The sequence below is a fragment of the Hemibagrus wyckioides genome, linkage group LG08 (assembly GCF_019097595.1).
Source record: "Hemibagrus wyckioides isolate EC202008001 linkage group LG08, SWU_Hwy_1.0, whole genome shotgun sequence".
NCBI classification, from domain to species: Eukaryota; Metazoa; Chordata; class Actinopteri; order Siluriformes; family Bagridae; genus Hemibagrus; species Hemibagrus wyckioides.
The window spans coordinates 4,437,024-4,457,415 of record NC_080717.1 but is presented as its reverse complement, the minus strand read 5'-3'; the positions used below and the strand labels follow the sequence as shown (position 1 = coordinate 4,457,415).

At 38.8% G+C, this 20,392-nt stretch overlaps 2 protein-coding genes across 2 annotated transcripts in view; both read right to left on the bottom strand.

The window, feature by feature from the left end:
• LOC131357958 (collagen alpha-1(XXIII) chain-like) overlaps nucleotides 1-15,659 on the bottom strand; it is a gene marked incomplete at its 5' end in the record, with an annotated part of 38,709 nt that extends 23,050 nt beyond the window's left edge. Inside the window, 5 exons of the mRNA XM_058397382.1 lie at nucleotides 1,135-1,161; nucleotides 1,865-1,891; nucleotides 3,427-3,453; nucleotides 4,664-4,690; nucleotides 15,627-15,659. Coding sequence (XP_058253365.1) covers nucleotides 1,135-1,161; nucleotides 1,865-1,891; nucleotides 3,427-3,453; nucleotides 4,664-4,690; nucleotides 15,627-15,659 — 141 coding nt within the window. The remainder of the gene's footprint in view (nucleotides 1-1,134; nucleotides 1,162-1,864; nucleotides 1,892-3,426; nucleotides 3,454-4,663; nucleotides 4,691-15,626) is intronic.
• An 826-nt stretch (nucleotides 15,660-16,485) lies between these two features.
• LOC131357519 (collagen alpha-1(XXIII) chain-like) overlaps nucleotides 16,486-20,392 on the bottom strand; it is a 108,898-nt gene continuing 104,991 nt past the window's right edge. The window contains exon 4 of the mRNA XM_058396506.1: nucleotides 16,486-16,568. Within this exon, the coding sequence (XP_058252489.1) occupies nucleotides 16,486-16,568 (83 nt within the window). The remainder of the gene's footprint in view (nucleotides 16,569-20,392) is intronic.

The window sequence follows — 20,392 nt, the reverse complement described above, 5'->3', positions numbered from 1 at the left end:
GGGGAGGGGAGAGGAGAGAAGAGAAGAGAAGAGAAGAGAAGAGAAGAGAAGAGAAGAGAAGAGAAGAGAAGGGAGGGGAGGGGAGGGGAGGGGAGAGAAGAGAAGAGAAGAGAAGAGAAGAGAAGAGAAGAGAAGAGAAGAGAAGAGAAGAGAAGAGAAGAGAAGAGAAGAGAAGAGAAGGAGAAGAGAAGAGCAGTAAGATCAGGACAGCTCTATCATCTGTGTTTCAGAAGCGAGTGTAAAGCCTCGACAAAGTGCTTGAGGAACGTCAGATGAAGTGAAGAAGAAGAGGAAAATCGGCCGGCTCTTTCACGCAGGGTTCAGAGGAACGTGTTCGGAGTCAGAGAACAGACAAACCTTGATGGGAATCTGATTACTGAACAGGCCTGCGTGAGTGCCGTGACCCTGGAGCAGAGACACCACCCACATTATCACTGAAGATGTCATGTTTTTTTAGAAGATAAAATCAATTTTATTTTTGGAGGACCAAATTTTTTTTTAAGACAAAGACATTAATTTTTTTGGAAGACAAAGTCACCATTACTTCTTTGGAGGACAAAGTCATCAAATTTTTTTGGAAGACAAAATCATTTTTTTTTTTTTTTGGAAGAAAAGTCATCATTTTTTTGGAAGACAAAAACAATTTTTTTTGAAAGACAGTCTTCAATTTGTTTTTTCTTCAAAGACAAAGTCATATATATTTTGAAGATAAAGTCATAAATTTATTTTTTTTGACAAAGTGATCAATATTTTTTATTTTTTGGAAGAAAAAATCACAATTTTTTTTTGGAAGACAGTCATAATTTAAAATAAAAATGTAATAGTACCTAATATTTTTTTAACTTACTTGAAAGACAATTTCCTGATAAACCATAATCATATACAGCATGTGAACTAATTCCATAATAATAATAATAATAATAATAATAATAATAATAATAATAACAACAACAACAACAACAACAATAATAATAATAATAATTATTATTATTATTATTATTATTATTATTATTATTATTATTATTATAAAAATAATTAAACAATCAATTAAAATGGATATTCTGTGAAATTAATTCAGTACATACTGTATTTGATCAGAATGAGATTTCTTCACTAACGAGAATAAGAACTTACCCGTGGCCCAATCTCTCCTTGGTCACCCTTAAACAGAAAAACACACAAGAAGTGAATGATTATGAAGCCCTGCTGTGTTTGTATGTCAATTCATCAACCTGATCCTCTAATGTCGTCACTTTCACAATAACAGAGAGACGTGCAGATAAAAGCAGAAGGAAGTTTGTCCCATGGTTCAGGGAAGACACTGATTAAGGCCAAGCTCCCGTGGCTTTTTTCCAGAGATAATCAACAAGAATATTCCAAGCCTCGTTTTTGTTTATTGCGTTTTTTTTAAGATGTGGTCCGACACCCGGTGTTCTCGTGTCCGTGTGCACGCACGGCAGCACAGAGTAACCGCGTCACTTGCTGCGAGACAGTTTGGAAACACATGTGTTTGCTGTGAAGCACGAGAGACAATTACCTTTCGGCACGGCAGTGTAACGTGTGGGGAGAGGTTACGCTCGTGGCTTAATCCGTATAGACGACGTTACGAGAACGTCCGTGAAATATTCACGAGGTACTAAAAAGGTTACGGAATTAACGCTTCTGCTTTACATGTTACACAAACACTAACAAGCAGTAGGGTTCCCACAACCAGGTTATAGTAACGTTGCAGGAATGTTCCAATAGGTTATATAAAGCTATGCTAAATATAGAACCTTCTTAGAACCGAAGGTTAACGTTTAGAGAATGTAATGCTAACTGAAAATTGTTATGTGATGATGAGAAGAAGCAAGTGCTAGTTTACCTTATCTCCTTTTGGTCCAGATGGCCCCTGAAGACAGAAAAGAAAGAGGAGAACAGATGAGAGATACTGGTATATAGTAATATCTTGTAATGATCTCAGTTCAATAAACTCATTTTCTTACACAGTTTTGTGCATTAGGATGAGAAAACGAGACCGAATCAGTCAGAATAAGAAAAGGATCACAATAAGAATCAGTCAGAGTCTGAAGCAATCAGATCAGGCATTAAAATCAGAGTCTGAATCAGAATCAGAGAAATCATAAGAATAGGAGTCAGAGTCAGAATCAGTCAGAATCAGCGTCAGAATCCGTGAAAGTATAAGAATCAGAGTCAAAACAAGAATCTGAGTCACAGTGTCAGAGAAGGAATCAGAATCACAACATGAATCTGAATCACAGAGTCATAATAACAATCAGACAGAATCAGTTTACAATATCAGTCTTCTCTGGTTATGTTTCAGACTTCGGAGTGGTACAGTGTGTAATGTTGCTGCCTCACAGCTCCATGGTCCCTGGTTTGATCCTGAGCTCAGGTTAATCTCTGTATAAAGTTTCCCATGTTCTCTGCATGTCCATTAGTAGTAGTTTTTCTCTGTGTTCTCAGGTTTCCTCCCAACTCTCCCAACATGCCAGTCGGCAGAACATCAGTTCTAATTTGCCCATAGGTATATATTCCAGCTTCACATCACAACTGGATCTACCCAAACCAGTATAGAAAACAACATCCTCATTTTAATTGTGACTTGACCAGGGCAGTCCAGGACATTAGGGTATTTATTCATTTCTACATCTGTAGTAAGCGCTTTATCTCAGACAGGGTGGAGATGGATCCGGAGCATGAGAATGGAATACACCCTGGGCACCACACACACACACACACACACACGCATTCACACATATGGGCAGTTTAGTGAAGCCAGAGAACCAGAAGGAAACTCATGACAAGCCGGGAACCCTGGAGCTGTGACCCAACTAGTCTGAACATCTGCAGAGGAAATCAAAACACACAAAGCTACAGATGAGCAGAAGATGATCATCAGTCACCTTCATGCAGTCAGATGCTGCGCCGTGACGTAACCCTGAACCTACAGCCGGTTGAGATTCATGTTGAAACTAAATTGATTGTGATTTTTCTTTCGGCAAAAAAACCCAAAACAGCTTGACATCTCTTTCAAGCCTGAAGCAGCAGATTAATCGTGTTTGGAGGAACAGAAGTGTATTTCTCCTGGCACTGACGGAACAGGAATTAGGGTTAAGACAAACTTTTCTTTCTTTTATTTTCAGTGTAATCCATTATTTCCATCACAGGTCGCTATATAGCTGATAAATAAGTGGGGAAAACAGACATGTTGTGTAGACAGACGTCTCCACAAAGAGGATAAAAACCACAGTCCTTCATTTACACAGTACGGGGTAACAGCTACCAGATGGGTGTAGAGACGGTGTATCGTAAATTCACCTTCCAACTGCCCAGTGGGTTCGACGAAGGTTAAAAGCAATCAAGGGGTGGCATGCCATAATGTACAGCTCACATCTCATATAGAGGAATAACAACAAAACATACCTGGCTTCCTTTTTGCCCAGGAGGACCCTTTAGAGAGAAACAGATAGAAGACACAGATAAAGAAGAACAAAAACAAATGTCAAAAATCACTGAATGTTTTATATTGGTTAATAAAATAATATTATAGCATTGAATATCAAGCTAGCTAGCAAGACTAAAGTTACATGCAACATAAACACTCACAGCAAGTTGCCGAAGCTGACAATGTTTTATTTATTAATTAAATCACGACAAGAGTATTAATCTCTTCCCACAGATGACAAACCATCCCTTATGAAGCTCTGTTAGGTGTATTAACGTCAAGTAAATCTTAATTTTGAAGAATCTGCAATATTCCTGTGTATTAAAAACACCATTTTTCCTCACAAAGCAATCCCAGAAGTCGCTAATGCTGTTATATTTGCTGTAGTTGCTAGGTTTATTAAAAGGTTTGTTTTTGTTACACGAAACAAACCTTTAGGTATTACATCAGAGCCCTAAAAGGTAATCTGAAGTGAAAAAGCTTTGAAAAAGTCTTAAAAGAATTAAGCTGATTGACTTAGCAACACTAGCTTAGCTACACAGGGACAGTGCTGAGCTCAAGTTCGCCAGCTAATCAATCACTTTGCCTGTTTTAATCTTACTTCTAGAGTAGTAGCTACATGACTAAAGGTAAAAAAGATTTTTAATAAGAACCTGTAGCATAGATTGCTTTGCTAGCAAGTGTTAGCCATCACCTTCCCTAGTCGGTGGTTATTGTGTAAAAGGGAGAAAGTGCTATGAGATAAATTAAGAAAAGTATATAAAACACTGGTAGATTATTATGTTTCTGCCGAAAGAAATAAATCTGTTGACAACTGGCTAGCGATTAACCTGCCGTATTAGCTTTCACCACATCTGCACCTGTGTTTTTCCTTCATGTTTTGAAAAGGTGGTGAAAAAAGCATGCTAGTCAGACTTAACGTCGATGTTTCGCAGAATCTAAAACTATCCTGTCGTCAACGTTGAAAATCCGGAACCTGGAAACGATTGTTCGGCTGCTTAAATCATCGGAGCACATCGCACTGCTTCTGTTTATCTTAAACGTACCATAATTGAGACAAATATAATCTCCTAAAAACCAAACTGTTTTCCATCAGCATTTACTGTAATTTTGTCTAATATAAAACAGGAATCCTGCGATCCTTCTTGTTCCCAGACTCTCGCACACATGCACACGTCCTCCTGCTGTCACTCAAAGCTGGATACAGATACTCACGGGTTTACCGTCCAAGCCGAGAGGCCCCTGTGTGGAGAAGGCAGAAGAAGAGAAATGAACGGTTAGACACTGCGGCTTCGCCAAAAAGATGGGGCAATAAAGAACAAAGTGCAGATACAGCTGTACGAGAAGGTGCGGGATAATAAATCACAGAAATGATAGGAGATAAAGTACAGAAAAGGAAAGAACAGGATTTCAGTGTAAGCGCAGCATGATATCACTTCTTAATTTTATAGGCACGCTGGAAGACAAATGGCACCTCGAGTGCTCTGTGGATAGTTACAGGTATTCCACTTGGAACCCTCTTTAAAAGGAGAAATAAATTCGGTAGGGTTCAGCCCGTGCTACACTGGAAACTTGTTTTATAGTGTGCTAGTGAGCTGACTATTAGCAGGTGTTAAACATAAAAACATCTAAGGACCAATTTATTTCATATGGCTTAAATGTTTTGATGTGAACCGAGAAAGGGACATGTGTGATGGCTGAACTTAAAAAACTCCTCTTATATTAACGTCACGGTTTAAGTATTCAAAAGAAAAGTGTCTTGCTATTTATCAGTATCATCTACATGGGTCTCATCCGCCGAGCTAAAATTTAACATTGTACCCACTCAGCTTCCATGCCACAGCACCATTAATATGAGCTCCAGTCTTATAAAAGTCTAGGTTTAAATATTAACAAGGTCTTCCACAGGGGTCGAAAGCTTTCACCCTGATAATGCCACACTCATCCATGGCCAAGAAGACCAGGAAAACCAAATTTGGTGGGAGGGGTATTCTCTCTCTCTCCTGTCAACCACAACAAGACTAGCCAATCATGGGCATCTGTGAGTTCATGTATTCAGAAGGAGGCAGATAATGCTTTTCTCCGAGCGTGTTACACCACCCCAAGCTTCCATCACATAGGGACTTATGGACCAGATCTGTCAAGTCAAAGGCAAGTCTAAGAGCAGGACTAGCTAGTTCCCTTTTAAACCCATTCCCTTTCAAGGCCTTGGCCTTGTTTACTTCATTCTTGCACTGCGCCAATAATTAGGTTGAATTTTATAGAATCTTGTCAAACTTCCTGAAATCATAAAGAAAAGAAAACACAAAAATTATTTTTTACAAACTCTCGGTCAAGACCGAGCCCATATTTAATGAAACCGATGCCCAAGACCAAGATGGAGCCAAGTACAAATTCCAGTAAGCCTGAGACAAGTCCAAGAGCACCAGGTCTCTGGATTGCTTCCTGGCTCAAAAACATCTTTCAAAGTTGATCCAAATTCCAAAAACCCCTGAAAATGTCAGAATTCAGCTTCGCTCAAAAAACTTGTGTACTTTTTCTGCACCCACATAACCCCCTTTGGACTTTTTTTAAAACAAAGAATTTTAAAAATCCCTCTGGAGAAGTACTTCAAAAGCTCCATGAGGCATGATGGTAGAAATGGTGGAGTGTCTGAAGAAGCTTAGCAGAGATGTCCTTTGACCTGTGTGACCTGTACATAGTATATTTATATTGCATGGTCATTTTTTTTAGTCCTTTGAGGTATGGCCTCTTGAATTTAGGAAACCAGGAGCAGAAGTGGGAAAAGAGAAAAATGATACACACTAGAATGACACCATAAACCCCATTTCATGGGTCAAATGGTTAGCTGTGGGGTAAAAAGTGGTACTGATGAGAATCTGGGGTATAGGGAGCTATAAACTTATTGTTAATATACAAAGGGGTGGAATCTTACTTTCTTGAAGTTGTGTAATATGATATGTTCTTCCTTATTTGACCAAACCCCCTCTTTCCAGACCAGACGTAGATGGTAAGGATGGTGTGGATTGGTCTTGAATGTGGATGTGTGAATGTGGCTCATGCACGTTTGCCTCAGTGTCAGGTCCATCTGGGAACATTTAAGTTGCCTGATTTCCCTGGTGGCTAGTCATGATGAGTAACCTTGGTGTGCACACCGAGGTCACACCAGTCTTTCCCAAACAGAGACAAATGAATCTCAAGCTCAGAAATGCAGATTGATTTATGATGTCTGACACAACATGACCTCCCAGAGGTACGCTAAGCAGGATGGGATATGTATATGTGCTACTGGCTTGGTTTGGTAATCATTTCAGCACTGATGGAGAAAGTCTCAAAAATATAATGAGATTTAAAACTTATCTCTAAAAATGATTCTGAGAAGTTCATGATACCGGTAGCATGACAAGTGGATTATGATCATAGATTTTGGTGGTGCAAGTTGACATTAAACAACAATGTAGCTTGAACAAAATAGGTCAGGAGGATGTGTGACTCATGCTATAAGCTACTATATGGTGAATTTTTAGAGAGTCCCTATGATAGGCAGTTGAGAGATGACCAGTCTTGAATGAACAAACTATGTCTTTGTCTGTTTACAAGAGATCAATTCCTTTAGCTGATCAAACTGAATATTTCTTAAAATTGCTTCATATTATGCTAAAATTGGCTTTATAAGGAATTGGTGCAATTACATTGCTGACAGCTTGCTAATAATGGCCCTTTAGAAGAAATATACAACCAAACTAGCTACATAGATACATTGCTAGCGAGATAACGGCACACTTGCTAATCACAGTTTGACAACTGGAGTTGAAGTGTGTTTCAACTTCAAAGAATCTCAGCTATTAGCAGAGTAATACTTAAGCAATGCAACAAATATCTAATGTTTATGAAGGGCAGATTTTAAGCCAAATCAAAAGCTGGAAGCTCAGTGGTCTGGAGGGTTTAAATGTTTTCTGATTCAGCTCATTAACTAATTACCAAACTGACCAAAACATAGATCCGGAATGTCAGAAGCATGAAAATCCTGAAAAACCAGCGTTCCAGGCCTAAAGCAAATTCTTCCACCGATAACAATCAGTATCGAACTACAAAATGTATTACTAACTTCAACCGCAATCATGAATTTGAGACCAACAATGTGTTAAACCTCAACCCTGAACTGTCTAAAGGCTTTAAAAACAACAAAGAATGGAGTCACGTCCAACCGCAAGTCATGTACTAAATGTGGCTTTGTTCTTTAATATTGTTTGTCAGTCATGGGCTATGATTAGTTTGCACATTCCTGATTTCCAAAGATAAGACCTGTCTACATAACAGACCTTATTACCTCTGAAGAAAATCTAAGAAATAAATGTCAAAAACTCACTGTTTTACAACACATGTTCTAAAAGGGGTATAAAACGGGGTTCAAATTACCAGTAAAACCTCATGAGGCGAGTTGAGAAAATAGAATAATTGCTTCTCTGTCTTCTGTCCATTGTTAGCACTTAACTTTTTTCCTCCTTTGAAAATTACAAATTCAATCCAGGGAAGGGTTTGGGACCTCAAGCATTCCAGCTGAAACTGGTCTCTGTTAAGGCCTCAAGAGCACAGGATTGGAAACCTGATTACACCGAGAGCACGACCTTGCCTTCAGCACAACTCTGTACTTCCACTCAGCCTCGCTGTTTCTAATCTTTTAATCTACACTACGGGCCAAAAGTATGGAAGAAGGCAATGATTTGTTGATAGCCAGCAACCATCACAGATACTTTATTGACATCTAGTCATGTGGAACATGGGAAAATGGTCATGTCCCCATGGCCACCAATCAGGCTCGTGGGATGAGCTTCACTTGACAGTCTGCTGAAATGTATATTTCTCTCCAGGCAACATTACTAACAAGGTTGCTAGTAGTTTGTAGGAAAACGGGTGTCAGGGTGGGCAGTGGTAACGCAAATGGTTACAGCTCTGGGTTGTTGACTGGAAGGTTTGCAGTTCAAGCCCTCGTCCTGCCAAGCTGCCACTGTTGGGCAGTTGAGCAAGGCCCTTAACACTCTCTTCTCCAGGGGTGCTACATCATTGCTGCCCCTGTGCTCTGACCCCAACTTCCTCAGCTGGGATATGCAAAGAAATCTGCTATAATCTATGTTTGTGTGGCAATAATAAAGGTTTCTTCTTTCTTTTAAAGTTGTTCCTAAACCATATGTTAAAAGGAGTTGGTTTAAAACCAAGCTTAGTATAGAATTTCAGCTGCATCACAGACACATAGCGGTTTTTAAAGTGGTCATAGCTCACTGCGTATCACAGTGACCAGACAATCAGAAAAACAATCTAACATAAATGCTACACTGAGAATTCATTTTCTTCCTAATTTGTTCTTGGAAGCTTCCCTTCCACCAACCAGGCCTGTAGGGCAACTGAAATTCTACCCCACACTAGTTTTACACTTCTTTCAACATATTTGGTTAGGGATTGACTTACGATTGAACTTAAATGCAGCTGGTGCACCTGACCCCTGTGCTACTGATGGAGGCATAGAGATTTAATGTCTCAGAGCAAGACCCTTAACCACTCAAGTGCTCCAGGAGCATAAATCATGCCTGATCACGAGCTGTAACCCCAACTTCACTCCAAGCTGCGGAGCTGATATGTCAAAACTGGCTGAACTTTCTCCGTGTGAAGGCTTAAGCATCTATGTTAATGTTCTAGTAAATATTTATGGAGGGAATTTCAGGATGGATGAGAACCAAAAAGAAGAAACTGAACAACATTGTAAATGAAGGTGTGGTAACTGATGTCATTAATGTCACTGATACTATTTATGTCAATTATGTTATTGATGCCATTGATGTCATTTATGTCACTAATGCCAATTATGCTATTTATGTCATTTATGTAACTTATGCGATTGATGTAATTTATGTCACTAATGCCACTGATGCCATTTATGTCACTGAGGCCACTGATGCCATTTACGTCATTAATGCCACTGATGCCATTTATGTCACTTAGGCCACTGATGCCATTTACGTCATTAATGCCACTGATGCCATTTATGTTATTTATGTCACTAAGGCCATTAATGCCATTTATATCACTGAGGCCACTGATGTTATTTATGTCATTTATGTCACTGATGCCATATGTCATTTAAGTGACTAATAACATTGATGCCATTTATGTTATTTATGTGACTAATGCTAGTGATGTTATTGATGTAATTTATGTCACTAATGCCACTGATGTTATTTATGTCACTAATGCCATTGATGTCATTTATGTCATTCATGTCACTGAGGCTATTGATGTTATTTATGTCACTTATATTACTAATGGCGTTGATGCTGTTTATGTCATTCATGTCACTGAGGCCATTGATGTTATTGATGTCATTTATGTCCCCGATGCCATTTATGTCATTGCTGCCATTTACATCAGTGGTTTCATGCAAACAAACTTTTGTAAGCAAAATATTTCCAAATATTTTTTTCTACCTATCATTCCTGGTCCAAAACATGCTGCACATGAATTTTGGGATCACTTTGATCTTCCGTCATTGGCTGCTACCCAAATGATTGCTGTGTTAACCTGATAAGACACACTGACTCCTGGTATTTATGCTGCAGACACGTTATTCTCCTTCATTTTGAAATAACATTACTGATTCTCATCAATAATGCTGGGTTGAACTTTGAATGAAGTAAACTATCTGTATAGTAAGGATAAGTGTTAAGCGCAGTTCATACAAGATGTTACATGATTGCTAAGATTGCCTCAATGTGTTGAGTTACACTTTTTCACAAATTATCATGAAATGAAGACTAAATTCTTGGTCTCTTTTGTCCTGAAGCGGGATGTGGTGACCAGAGTGCAGAATACTTCAAATTCTTTGATCAGTGCTCTGAGTAGAGTTAGAAACCTGAACTGATGGGAACCCAAACGATCGCCGTCTCTGTTCACGTCTTGTGTTTTTGACCAAAGGAACCTCAAAGCCACAATCGCACCCCAGCAAGGGTTTTGTGGTGAGACTACGGTAAGTGGGAGACGGGAAAAAAAAAGACCAAGCATCTGGATCTAATGCCTATGAAATCCCATCCTTTTCAATTCCACCTTCACTTCCCAAGGGGAAATTGTTTATTGCTTTGTGTTACGGTCCAAATACATAAAAAAATCATTTGTGAAACATGACATTCTTTTTTTTCCCCTAACAGCAGAAAGTCTCTTTGATAGCTGGCACAGATGAAAAAAAGCGAGAGGCCAGTAAGTCAGTAAAGAAAACCGTTTTCATGCCAGTTTCTCTTTTTGATGTTTGGCAGGAGGTGAAAAAGCCTTTGCTCTGTTTTTATGTGGAATTTTTCATAACAGCCCAAATATACAACCTTTAGATTTATATTCATGAGACACTTTGTGGTCTTGTATCATGTTACCTTTTTAATGACAGAAAAGCCTAAATAGAGAGCTGACTTACATCTTATATCCTCTGGATATACACTATATTTTCAAAAGTTTTGGGACAGCTGCCTTTACATGCACATGAATGTAATATGGAGTTGTCCTGCCCTTTATAGCTATAACAGCTTCAACTCTTCTGGGAAGGCTTTCCACAAGGTTTAGGAGTGTGTTTATGGGAATTTTTGACCATTCCTCTAGAAGTGAATTTGTGAGGTCAGGCACTGATGCTGGACAAGAAGGTCTGGATCACAGTCTCCTCTCTAATTCATCCCAAGGTGTTCTATGGGGTTGAGGTCAGGACTCTGTGCAGGCCAGTCAAGTTCCTCCACACCAAACTCACTCATCCATGTCTTTATGGACCTTGCTTTGTGCACTGGTGTGCAGTCATGTTGGAACAGGAAGGGGTCATCCCCAAACTTTTTCCACAAAGCATGAAATTGACCAAAATATCTTGGTATGAAGCTGAAGCAGTAAGAGTTCCTTTCACTGGAACTGATTCCAACCCCTGAATTCAATGAATTGGAGTAGCGTCCCAAAACATTTGGCAATATACTTTTGAAACTTTTGAAAATGAGAGTTTTCTTCAAAAAATGACTCAGTAATCAATCTCTTGAGGTAATTTTTGCTAAAGAAAAGCTCATCTTTGAAACACATTAAATACTCTTCACATTATTCCTGTGAGAGATTTCAAACAATGGATAATGGTAACATTTAACAAATTTCTAAAATCTCCTAAAAATCTAGCCATGTGGGTCACAGTCCAGTGACTTCTGTGTCGGTCCCAAGCCCAGATAAATAGCGAGGGTTGCGTCAGGAAGGGCATCCGGCGTAAAACATTGCCAAATTTAATCATGCGAATCGTCAGTAGTCTGAATCTAAAATCTCCTAAAAACAAAACATCAAGAGCTACTTTTCTTACTCCACAGGTACAGCTGGGCTGGTTCTCATCTACACAGTGATGGTGTTGGTGGTATAAGCATGAATTTTTGAGACTAGTGAATTTATTGATGTCTTCGTCATAAAATCGAAGAACGAGTCATGAATAAATAAATAATTTACTATTTCTAAGATATAAAAATCTGAGCTAACTTTGATGAGGGTCTTTACTCAAAGTTGACATGTGCGCAGCTTCACACACACACACACACACACACACACTAAAAAAGTTATGCAATGCCGTTTGTATGTACTTTTCACACACCAGCACACACATGCTCTGTCTCAAACCAAACATGTCGGATTTCTAACCCAATTACCGTATTAATCCCATCAGCTGACACAGTTCCAGTTAAAACAATGACCTGAACTCCATTACATAAGCTGAAAGTTGTTTTAGGTTAAATCCTGTCTTAACTAAACGGCTTTATTTTTGAGGAAATAAAGCTTACTTTATTTACTAAATACTTAATGCTTAATTAGTTTGGAAAAAGGAATGTTTCTAAAAGGCAGACGATTCCCGGAAAGAAGCGAGCAATTGCAAGCGTATGGCCTCGCTGCGCCTGGCTGAGAGATTTAAAAAGATTTGTTTCCACACACATCTGCTGAATCTGCTCTAACACGACTGGAGGCTGGCACTGCGGCACAAAAACACAGACCCCATCAGTGTTTACGCTGCGGAGAAAGCTGAGTATCTGTCCGAAAAATATTTTCAGATGATGCTAAGTGCTTGCGATTGCATAAAGGACGTACATTCCTTCCCAGTTCCCTCCAGATGGTTAGTGTTGAGTCTGAGTCCACTGTAGTCCTGGTCTTGTTGTAGTTCATCCACCTTAATGTGTTTGGTGATGCTTTTCTGCTCAACGTTGCTGTAAAAAATGATTTATCGTAGGCTTCCTGTCAGCTCAAGACGTTTCTTTCTTCAGAACTGGATGTTTTTAGAAACTGTAAGGACTATTTATTATGTGTGCAGAATATCGGGATATATTTCTAAACAAGAAAAGCACTGGGACTAACCGTAGTCGATCCCTGGGATAGAATGTTTCTCACATTCTGATACAGTGGAACCTCTGCAATTTAATCGGCTCTGGAAGTGAGTTCTTAAGGTGGAAATTTGTATTGCGAAACGAATTTTCCCACAAGAAATATGCAGATAATCTGTGCCAGCCGCCCAAAAATATGAGCAATATTCACAATGTATGGAAACTGTATGGCTGCTTACAAAGAACTGACCCAAGCCAAGCATCCTCACAGGAAGTCGTGCCACCAAGCTTGGGCTAAAAATAGAACAGACCACCCACACCACCAATCTGTCAACAAATTCATAATGGAGGGAATTTGTATGTAAATATTAACTAAAACTATTCATCTGTATGTGCATTAACGTATGTATTGTGATGCTGTGATGTGATTGGCTGATTAAATAACAGCATGAACGGGCAGGTGTACAGGTGTATAGTGTAATTAAGACCTCTAGATCACCAAGAGTCTCCAGAATCGCTTCTTCTCTAATCTCCATTAAGAAACACCTTTCTTCCAGAATATTTTCCAAAACATTTGGTGTTATGATGATGAAGATGATGATGATGATGACATGACATGGAAGACATGTCTGTTCCTAAATCTCCCACAAGTCCTCAATCTCAGATGTAGTGAGCGTGAAGTTGTTGCATATGATTAGCATCAGTTTTCGATCTCCTCAAACTGTTCAATGAGTATTCATGCCTTGTGGATGGGGGGAGGAGTCAACCTGAAAGAGACCATGCCCATCTGTATAGAAATTTCTTCCTCATAGGATGAATAAAAAAGTAATTAGTGAGAAAAAGAAGTGCAGCATTGAGCTAAGTGGCTTTGTGGGCTTTGGTCTAAGTGGACAAGTGAAGCCCAAACATGACAGCAAAAAATAAATGCCCCCTCCCTCTAGTGTACTTCTATGCATCAGAGCATAAAAATGAATTAAAGTATTCAGGAAGTATTAATAGTCTCAGAATACCCGCTGATATTTAGCTGAGTCCTTTTGTTTTGCTTGTTTTCTTGTGAAACACACACACACACACACACACCTGTGAGTAATTATTCAGAGGTAAATTCCTGGCAGGAATGAGAACGAGGCAGACCCTGGGAAACTTAGCAAGTCGGCGCTGCTTAAAAACCCTCAATAAACACAAATCTCTCCACTTGTATGAGTGAGTGTCAGTGTGAGTGTGTGTGAATGTGTGTGTCAGTGTGAGTGTGTCAGGCCCCGACTGATCCCAATCTACAGAATAACGCTAACAAGGGAAAGAGTATCACGCGATGCTTGTTATCATATTTACACACAGGAGCAGTGTACAGATACTCATCACGCTTAAGATACACAGATACACACGGAAGACCAGCTGGTGAGAGAGACGACGCTGTAATGAGCATTGGTCAGAAAAAAACACACAAACAAACACTCTGTCTGCTCTCACACCCACAATCAGCTCTCCTCAGGGGAGTTACGAGACCTGCCGTTAACTAGCCGTGAGCTCTATCACTCAGTGTCGAACAACAGGAAGTCGTGTAATCGCGTCTCGTCTCAGACTCACAGGAGCTCTCTGACTCACACTCACACTGATACACCGCTCTGCTCCTGGAGCTCTGTTCAAGACTGACCACAGCCACTAGAGGGCATCAGACCTTCATCAGACACTCGCAGAAGTACGGAGTAACGGAGCACACGGACCGTCATTTCACGCTAAGCAGAAACACAGGGAAGATCGGATCCAGGGTTTTATGTAAATATTAACAAATCTAATGAATTAATTAATGGATATTAATAATAAAAAATGTAAATGTTGTGGGTGAGCAGGGACGTAACTGTGTGTGTTTTTTAAAACTATTTTCCTGATAAAAGCGAGACATAAATTCAGCCAGAAAAAACAAGCTAGATTGAGTCAATTATTTACATTTAATTAATAAAAAATATAATAATAATAATAATAATAATAATAATAATAATAAAAAGGAACAATTTATATTGTTATTAATATAAGAAGAATAAGAATAATAGTAATAACAATAATAAATACAATAAATAAAATTATTTTTATATTATTATTATTATTATTACAGACAAATAGATAGATAGATCATTTATTATATTTTATATATATATCATTATATTCATGTATTTATTTTAAATATTTCACTGAAAGTAAATTTAGCCACTTTTCCCTTCCAAATCCATTCCATTATAACCAATAAATAAATAATACAATAAAACAAGATTTAACAAGAAATAAAAATGTAATTTATATATTCATACACTATATTTTATTACATGTATATATAACATGACTGTTTAACATCTCAGCGTTAAGGATTTAACATGCCAACTATTTTTATTTATTAATTTAATTTAATTTTTATTTAATTAAATTTTAATTTGATTTAATTTTTATTTAACTTTATTTAATTTGATTGAATTTTTATTTAATTTTGTTTAATTTAATTGTTTTAATTTATTGTTATTTTTGAGCATTTGTTATTTATTTACTTAGTTATAAATTCCATCCCTGATAGTCATTGAGACGAGGCTTTTTTCCTTTTTTTTCCTGTGTGCTGAGTAACTAACCCTGACCAGGTGGAGCTGGATGTAAAAATCCAAGTGTTTGAGAGGAAGGAGAAAAAAGGGAGAAACAGAGAGTGTAGAATCCAAGCAAAGAAGCGAGATCAAAACAGCAGGAAGGCTGAAGGTCAGGAAAAAGAGTTTTTCGAAACTGAGAATAAACGATAATCTAGGAAGGGGAAAAAAGAGGGAGGGGAAGTGAAGGGAAATTACCGGGTAGCCGTCGCGTCCAGGTTTCCCCTGTACAAATTCAAAAGACGATCAGAATACGATAATGACCAGGTGGATTATGTGACCACTGATCAGACGAGTGGTCAAGTTTTAACAAATCTGAGTGATTCTGAGTGACGAGCGAAAAGGAGGAGGGAGGGCGTGTTTATTTACGCTCATATAACATTAAACCGCTATATACTATAAATAATATAAATGAAAACGCGAGTATCACAATGAACTCTCTCTCACTTTCTGTCTCTCTCTGTCTGTCTGTCTCTCTCTCTTTCTCTGTCAATGTCTCTCTTTTTGTCTGTCTGTCTCTCTCTCTGTCTCTCTCTCATTCTGTCTGCCTGTATAAATTTGTTTCTGTCTGTCTTTCTATCATTCTCTCTCTCTCTCTCTCTCAGGGTCTATGTCTCTTTTTCTGTCTGTCTCTTTCTTTTTGTCTGTCTGTCTGTTTCTCTCTCTCTCTCTCATTCTCCTCTCTCTCTCTCTGCCTGTCTCTTTCTCTGTCTGTGTCACTCAATGTCTGTCTCTCTCTCTCTCTTTCTCTCATTCTCCTCTCTCTCTCTCTCTCTCTCTTTCTCTCTATTTCTGCCTGTCTCTTTCTCTGTCTGTGTCACTCAATGTCTGTCTCTCTCTCTCTCTCTCCCTCCCACTGTCTGTGGGAACTTCTTCAGATGTTCCAGCATGTTTTGTGTGTGTGTGTGCGTGTGTGTATGTTTCTGTGTGTGTGTGTGTGTGTGTATATATATATGTTTCTGTGTGTGTGTGTTTCTGTGTATGTATGTGTGTATGTTTCTGTGTGTGTGTGTGTGTGTGTGTGTGTGTGTGTACTCTCTCTTTCTCACTTACCTTCTTACACACACACTCTGCAAACCTCTACAGGAAGTGAGTGAGAGACAGACAGGATATAGAGGAGTGAGGTACTTACTGGAGGACCTGCAAGAAATCACAGAAACACAGAATATTAAAACACTCTAGCTAGTTAAAATCTCCAAATTAGCTTGTTCCATTAGTTAGCTATTTAAGGTTAATAAATTAGCTTTGTAAATTAGCAGGAAAATTGGCTAGCTAGTTTTTTGCAAGACTGACTTGCTAGTTAAAATCTGTAAATTAGCCAACTAGATATATTAGCTCTGCAAATTAACTTGTTCCATTTAAGGTTGATAAAATAGTTTGTTCAATTAGCTAGCTTGATATTTTTTTTTGCAGGGAAATTAGCTAGCTAGCTATAATTTGTAAAGATTTTTCAGTTAGCTAGCTTGATATGTTTTGTAAATTAGCAGGAATGTTAGCTAGGTAGTTAGGGCTTGTGAATCAGATTTTTCAATTAGCTAGCTAGTTAAAATCTGTAAATTCGCATAGTTCCTTTTGAATATAATTTTTGACTTTCACTCGAGTTTTCGGCTTCCTGCTTCTACTTTTCATCGAGTAAGATTCTGACATAGTAACCATCATTTTACGGAAACAGTTTCTCTGCACCGTTTACACTCCTGCTAATAACATTAACTCGATGCTAGCAGAAAGAAAATGTCTAATTCCAAGTTAAGTGTAAATTAGAATATAAAATTAGATAGCTATTTAAAATGTCTAATTTAGATTGTTCCATTTGCTAGCAAGTTGGGTTTTGGCTTTCTAATTAAAGTCTGTAAATGAACTTGTTCCACCAGCTAGTTATTTAGGGTTAATAAATTAGCTTGTACAGTTATCCAGCTAGATATGTTTTGTAAATTAGCAGGAAAGTTAGCTTGCTAGCTAACTGGCTTGCTAGTTTAAAATCTGTATGTTAGTTTGTTCAATTAGCTAGCTAGATATGTTTTGTAGATTTTCAGTAGTTAGCACTGTTGCCTCACAGCAAGAAAGTCCTGGGTTCGAATCCCGGGTTCGAACAGGCAGGGGTCTTTCTGTGTGGAGTTTGCATGTTCTCCCCGTGCCTGCGTGGGTTTTTTCCCACAGTCCAAAAACATGTACATTAGGTTGATTGGTAATTCTAAATTGCCCGTGAGTGTATGTGGTTGTCTGTCTATATGTGTGGCCCTGTGATGGACTGGTGACCTGTCCAGGGTTTACCCCTGCCTTTCACCTAATGTGTGCTGGGATAGGCTCCAGCAGATCCCCGTGACCCTAATCAGATTTTTCAATTAGCCAGCTAGTTAAAATCTGTAAATTAGCATATTTCATGACTGAATATTTATACTTTTTGTCTTTCACTCAAGTTTTTGGCTTCATGCTTATACTTTTCATTGAGTTTCATTGAGAAACAGTTTAAAGTCCTGCTAATGACATTAACTCCATGCTAGCAAAAAAGACAGAAGAAACGTCTAATTCCAGGGTCTCATATTTGCTCAATTCATCATCAAACACGACAAAATGCCTCTCTGTCTTTTGTCAGATAATTGAACAGTATTGAAACGCTACGCATAAATCCATCCATCCATCCATCCATCCATCCATCCATCTGCTCAAGGCCAAAGCAGAAGAACAGATTTCACTCCAAACACGACAGAGATCAGAGGTTTGATCCTTCTAGAGAAGCAAAGGCTTTAAAAACAGGTGCGTGGGATCGAACCCGGGATCACTCTTCCTCTCGTCTGCAGATGGTTTTTGTAAGACGGATCTGTAATAAAGCTCTTAGGGGTTTCCGTACGGCGTCAGGACAACGTCTCACTTAAACGGTTCAAGATTTATTGCTAAAAAGATTTCTGATTTTATTCAAAAGCTTGAGTAAACTAGCTGGAGATGGAGGTGGAGATGGAGTGACTGCTGTGAAGAGTTTTAGAGAAGAAAAGAACCACAGTGTTTGTGGTCAAACTCCTGAAGTGATGTTCTTCTGGAATTTTCTTCATTAATCTCACTTTGTTGTTGTTGTTGTTGTTGTTGTTGTGTTTTTCTCTTTCGTGTCTTGTTCCTGAGCTCCAGTGTTATACTGTCTCGGTGTATTCCCATCAAACCCGAGCAAAAGGGCAAAGTTAAGTAGAACCACGTTGGGTTTTGTAACAAGCTGCCATCACTTCATCAATAAAAGGTTCTGCTTGCGTTGGAAGGCTCAATTTGTGGAGCAGATGCAGAATATAGTTGTGTTGTTTCGGTGGGAACGGAGAAGAAGGTTTGGGTTTAAAATGAGATGAGATGAAAACGAGTGCAAAGAAGTTCTACTTAATCAATTAAGTATCAGAGTTTAGTGCTACAGCGCTGTCATAGAGTTTAGTGCTACAGAGCTGTCATAGAGTTTAGTGCTACAGAGCTATCATAGAGTTTAGTGCTACAGAGCTGTCATAGAGTTTAGTGCTACAGCGCTATCATAGAGTTTAGTGCTACAGAGCTGTCATAGAGTTTAGTGCTACAGCGCTATCATAGAGTTTAGTGCTACAGAGCTGTCATAGAGTTTAGTGCTACAGAGCTATCATAGAGTTTAGTGCTACAGCACTGTCATAGAGTTTAGTGATACAGCGCTGTCATAGAGTTTAGTGCTACAGAGCTATCATAGAGTTTAGTGCTACAGAGCTGTCATAGAGTTTAATGCTACAGAGCTATCATAGAGTTTAGTGCTACAGAGCTGTCATAGAGTTTAGTGCTACAGAGCTGTCATAGAGTTTAGTGCTACAGAGCTATCATAGAGTTTAGTGCTACAGAGCTGTCATAGAGTTTAGTGCTACAGAGCTGTAATAGAGTTTAGTGCTACAGAGCTGTCAGAGTTTAGCATTACAGAGCTGTCATAGAGTTTAGTGCTACAGAGCTATCATAGAGTTTAGTGCTACAGAGCTATCATAGAGTTTAGTGCTACAGAGCTGTCAGAGTTTAGCATTACAGAGCTGTCATAGAGTTTAGTGCTACAGAGCTATCATAGAGTTTAGTGCTACAGAGCTATCATAGAGTTTAGTGCTACAGCGCTGTCATAGAGTTTAGTGCTACAGAGCTGTCATAGAGTTTAGTGCTACAGAGCTGTCATAGAGTTTAGTGCTACAGAGCTATCATAGAGTTTAGTGCTACAGCGCTGTCATAGAGTTTAGTGCTACAGAGCTGTCATAGAGTTTAGTGCTACAGCGCTGTCATAGAGTTTAGTGCTACAGAGCTGTCATAGAGTTTAGTGCTACAGAGCTGTCATAGAGTTTAGTGCTACAGAGCTATCATAGAGTTTAGTGCTACAGAGCTGTCATAGAGTTTAGTGCTACAGAGCTGTCATAGAGTTTAGTGCTACAGCGCTGTCATAGAGTTTAGTGCTACAGCGCTGTCATAGAGTTTAGTGCTACAGCGCTGTCATAGAGTTTAGTGCTACAGAGCTGTCATAGAGTTTAGTGCTACAGAGCTGTCATAGAGTTTAGTGCTACAGAGCTATCATAGAGTTTAGTGCTACAGCGCTGTCATAGAGTTTAGTGCTACAGCGCTGTCATAGAGTTTAGTGCTACAGAGCTGTCATAGAGTTTAGTGCTACAGAGCTGTCATAGAGTTTAGTGCTACAGAGCTATCATAGAGTTTAGTGCTACAGAGCTGTCATAGAGTTTAGTGCTACAGAGCTGTCATAGAGTTTAGTGCTACAGAGCTGTCATAGAGTTTAGTGCTACAGAGCTATCATAGAGTTTAGTGCTACAGCGCTGTCATAGAGTTTAGTGCTACAGCGCTGTCATAGAGTTTAGTGCTACAGAGCTATTTCAGAGTTTAGTGCTACAGAGCTATCATAGAGTTTAGCGCTACAGAGCTATCATAGAGTTTAGTGCTACAGCGCTGTCATAGAGTTTAGCGTTACAGAGCTATCATAGAGTTTA